General features: G+C 35.9%; 1 protein-coding gene across 1 annotated transcript; it reads right to left on the bottom strand.

The window, feature by feature from the left end:
• Positions 1 to 950: 950 nt before the first annotated feature.
• On the bottom strand, positions 951 to 2,287 carry LOC128553775 (uncharacterized). The gene is made up of 2 exons (XM_053534951.1): positions 2,004 to 2,287; positions 951 to 1,550 (listed from the first exon to the last, which is right to left on the bottom strand). Exons 1-2 carry the CDS (start codon positions 2,116 to 2,118, stop codon positions 1,120 to 1,122), a joined length of 546 nt encoding a protein of 181 aa, XP_053390926.1. The 5' UTR covers positions 2,119 to 2,287; the 3' UTR covers positions 951 to 1,119.
• Between the last annotated feature and the right edge of the window lie 2,675 nt (positions 2,288 to 4,962).

Here is a 4,962-nt window from a genome sequence, read left to right as displayed (position 1 = left end):
CGTTGTTATTTGACAATGACACGGTGCCGTTGCCATCTGACAATGACACGGTGCCGTTGCTATTTGACAATGACACTGTGCCTTTGCTATTTGACAATGACACGGAGCCATTGTTATTTGACAATGACACGGTGCCGTTGCTATTTGACAATGACACGGAGCCATTGTTATTTGACAATGACATGATGAAAACATGATGACATGATTCCATGCTATTTGACAATGACATGATAAGTGTGATCATTGCCCCATTTGTGCGGTTGAATAGTATAACGATACTGATATATTCAAAGTTCTTTCATTTGCTGTTCATATAATATTGTTTTACCTCCTATGAGATTTTAGAATTTTCATTGCTTTAAAGGTGGTCATGTGGTGACCCCATATAATTCTGTGGAGGGTCGGTAGATTTCATGTCGTTCTAGGCTAAAGACTCCTAACACCCCGATCACCACCCCATTTATCATACTGATCCCACATTATCATAGTTATGTGGAAAGTCACTAACAAACCCAATAATTAATAATAATTAATAGTATTATGAGTGTATATGTACCGCAAGAAAGTTCAGACACAATCATAGAAGTTCTTTATGCAAAATTTTTAAAAAAAATAATTACCATTAACGGTGATGTTGCCTATTATATACTGTATACTCTTGTAAGGTAATTATTGAGGACGACATAAAGCATTTATCTTATCCATTGAAATTAACATATCATATATGTATTGCTTATACAATGAAGCGGCGTTACCTGTTGAAGTGGGTGCAAATGCTTGTACCAAGTTCTTCACAAACCGTGAATTAAAAAGATGTAATGTCAAGATTTAAATGTCAGCATATAAATTTTAGCATTTACATTGATTTGACCTTGCATGGACCTTTACACTGGTTTGTAGAAAATGTAGCGGTGCTGTCGTATCACATGAAAAGAGCATTGACGAAGTATCAACCAAAGCTTTTGTAACAAATGTTTTAACATCTTCAAGCCCAGTATAAGTGGAGGGAGAGAATGAATATTTTAAGTTCTGTAAAAAGAATTTTGACTACTGTATATTTATTAGAAACTACAACATTGTGTGACTTTCGTTAACACGTAAAACAACTGAATAGTTTGTCTATTTTGTAACTGCGCTTATCAGAGCACCAGAAAAGCTATTCCATATATACGAGTTCTTCCACAATTCAGTCCCACTAGTGGACTGTCCACTCTCTATCCACACATGTTCCTTTATACCAAGTTCTGCAACAGTTGTGGCTGTTTGGCAGCCGCCGAAGTTACCTCCGTCGTCGATGAAGCGGCCTTTTAGAATAGGACCCTTTGTTGTGTCAGTTTCAAAGTAAATGTATCTGTTTGATGTAATACACAGCTGCAAGGTAAACATGTAGATTCCGGCCATAGGTGCTACGAAGATTCCTGTTTCGTTGTTGTAGCTGGAATCGACGTCAAAGTGTTTTGTGCTAAATACCATTGTCTCACCATTGCTTGGCGCAGTGTTCTTTATATTGTGTGCCAGGAAGGCTACTGCTTGCACGGTTGAAAGAAGACCTGAAATACATAAATATCTTAAGTCTGTGCCATGCATCATGACTTCTTGATGTATTAAATCTAAAAATATTAACATAATTTTATTTGAAATTGTGATGAATTTGTTTGTAAAGGAGACAAGTTATTTCATTTAAATTTTACCTTCCTTTTTCAAGACGGGTATGAACGACACTGTAGCTGTCAATATCTACATGATTACATAGACACTGTTTTGTATTGTTTTCAACGACATTATGTTATTATGATATTATGCCTTTAAAGACATGTCAAATCAAATGTGAAAAAATTCTTGAAAAAATTCTTCAATAAATGATTTATGAAAATATTCCTCTGATAATTTAACAGACAGAAATAAACCTAGTTTACATATAGAAACCATGAAAACTATAATTAAAATTATTTTTCATGTTGGCATGCAGGAAAAGGACGTTAAACATTATGATATATACATACTTTCAGCTTTGTCTTTGATTTCTTCCAAAGCTTTCCTACTGTCTGCTTTCGCATCGTTTAGTTCCTTCATCGTTTTCTCCCAGTCTTCTTGAATTCTATTAACTTTTTTGGACATTTTTGCTGCATATTTTCAGTCTCCGATTTTATTTTGTCCACATATATTTCAGTTTTAATAATCTTTTCAAGCGTTTTCTCTTCATAGTGAAATCTAGAACATTCCGGTTCGCTCGAGCTCACAAAAACGCACAAAGCCACCGACAGAACTATTTTCACCAACATCTTCAGACCATTACCTTCACAAATTGAATGTATCTATTCAGTTACAGATACAATATATATGGCAACTAGTAAATGAGGGGTGTTTAAAATATCTAAAAAAATATTCGTTCAATGAATCCAAAGTGTATTCAAATGTTTACCCCAAATAATTCTTCATGAATACTTCTGTCTTTTTGATAGATCATTATATATCGATACAAGATCGTCATTTTAATCAGGAAAAAATTAATGTTAGTATTTGAGAAAGAATATCGCGTCTAGGTGCGTGTGTATGCGTGTTCGTGCATGTGTGTTTTGTTTGCAAGTACTTTTAACTAACTAATGAAGTCGAATTGAAACTCAAATAGCACTTATTGCCCGAATATTTTTCATCAACATTTCAAAAACATTTTCTCCTGCTGGAAAATCAAATTTAATGTCTCTGGTTTGTGCGGAACCTCGTTGGTATATATTGCCTTTAACGCAACATATTTTAAGTCCTATGCAAATTACAAAGATCTCGGGTAGAATCGGGGTGGTGTAGGCTTTTGTTAATATTCTTATGTTTATGCATGACTTTACTTGCAAGGTTCCCCGTTACACTTTTAACAGCCCTGGTGAGACTATTTACTTGCTATTTTTGAAGTAGCTAGCCTAGGGGGTATTATCAGTAAAATGAGCCGCACCAACATAGTGCATTTGCGACCAGCATGGATCCAGACCAGCCTGCGCTTCCGATCAGTCTGGTCAGTTTCCATGCTGTTATTGCAATAAGAGAAACCGTTAGCAAACATCATGGATCATGACCAGTCTTCGCGGTGCAGGCTGGTCTAAATCGATGCTGGTCGCACATGCACGATGTTGGTTTTCTCATGGTGCGGCTCAGTTGATGTTTGGTTAATTGCTTTTAGGATAGGGTTCGACGTCAAGTTCTTTTACCGTCATAAGAATCGGTTGGCATGTAAGAATTTATCAAAAATGTCAGTTTAATTAGCAAACTATTTTTTGGCAACAAATATTATCAAAACGAAAAACCTAAAACATTGTCCCTTCGGTATGCATATTACAATCTTAAGTGAATAACAAACGTTTCGACATCACTTTGCTGTCGAGAAAGCATTTGTTTAGAAAATTTGCTTACTTTACCAAGTCAGAAATTGTTTTTCGTTCAGGATTCCAACTCGATGATTAAAATGGCATGTCTCGAAATGAACACGTCTGCATCAAACATTTACAAGAAACATGTCATTGTTTATGCAAACTTTTTATGTAAGAAATAACAATTACTTTATGATGCTACTTTTTTGTCCACTTAAAGCGTTATAAACCAGATTAGCCGTTCTTGCAAATCAATGATTCCCGCTAGATTTTTCAGAATTGACTGTTCATACAAAAGAAATGGGTCAAAATTAATAACCATCATTTGCGTAAAATGTTTGTTTAGACAAAAGTCATATATTTAAAAATGACATTGTGTCAAATATTTATGCTCACGTCAGATTGCACCTAATGAAGTGCACTTCCAAAATGCTTTGCGAGATGAGCAAGACCCTGAACCCCCGACCCCATGCCTTCCACCCCCCTTCCCCGCCACCTATCTCCCCTAATAATTCCGCACGATTTAAACTACTAGTACGTCATGGATCCGCCTCTTGACAAAATCATCACCATCAACATTCCACCATCATCATCATTATCTTTGACTGCATACGTTGGCTGCAGACTGATCGACAAGGGTCAAAGTGGTAACTACAACTCCCACCATCCCCTGATTGTGTTTCGGAGGGCAAAAAATCATTAGGTATTTTGATTGCTTATTGTCCGTTTTATTAGCTCAGCTGTTGGATATTCGTTGCCCATCGTCCGTCGTCATTATTTCACTTCAAACTTCAAATAGCTTCTCATGAACTGCTGGATGCATCTTCATTAAACTGGAACAGAACCATTCTTGCATCAACCGGTCTCGAGTTTGTTCAAATAGCCAGACTCAGGTGTATTCTTGGACCGCCATGTATATTTAAGGTCAAAAGATCAAGGTCAGGTGAGTGACTAAGGACGTAATGGCATTTTTGTTTTAATCTTTTAGACGATGACGTTTTTTTAAGATATTTATATTTTTACCTACATAGGACGAAATAATTTTCTTATCGTGTTTGGTGTAGATTTCTGGCTTTTCGGTAATATACGGTGTTCCGTTGGGCAATCGTTGTTTCGACCCTTTCCCTCCTTAGATTATGATATCGAACTACGTTGTGTTTTTTTAGACAGATGTCATAATAATGGGTATTTTATTTTGTGCCAGAACCCATTTGACAGCTCTCTTATGTGTATAGCTTTGTTGTTCATTAGTCAGTTCATGTACTCATTTACTCAAGTTTTGTTTTCAATTTTGTTATTTTCATGTTAATAGGTTTTTCAAAAGGTACACAAATTAAAAAAAAAATATTTCTGTCATGTATTTCTCGTACATCCTCACCACAACAACGTCTGCAAGGAAATTCTCACTTGGTAAACTTTGGTAGTTATCAGCTCTTCGCCGGCCTGCCATACTGTGTCTATGCGATAGATAGACCGTTCCTCAACTCGTTCTCTTGCGGACAGATAACGTTATCAAATAAGAATGTTTACAAAATAGACCTATTTGTGGACTTTTATATTTAATCTTGCAACAATTGCAAAAGGTATTTTTTTCTTCTTTGAA

This window comes from Mercenaria mercenaria, unplaced genomic scaffold (assembly GCF_021730395.1).
Source record: "Mercenaria mercenaria strain notata unplaced genomic scaffold, MADL_Memer_1 contig_4309, whole genome shotgun sequence".
In the NCBI taxonomy this organism is placed as follows: domain Eukaryota; kingdom Metazoa; phylum Mollusca; class Bivalvia; order Venerida; family Veneridae; genus Mercenaria; species Mercenaria mercenaria.
The sequence above is the reverse complement of the archived record's forward strand: the minus strand, read 5'-3'. Positions and strand labels throughout refer to the sequence as shown.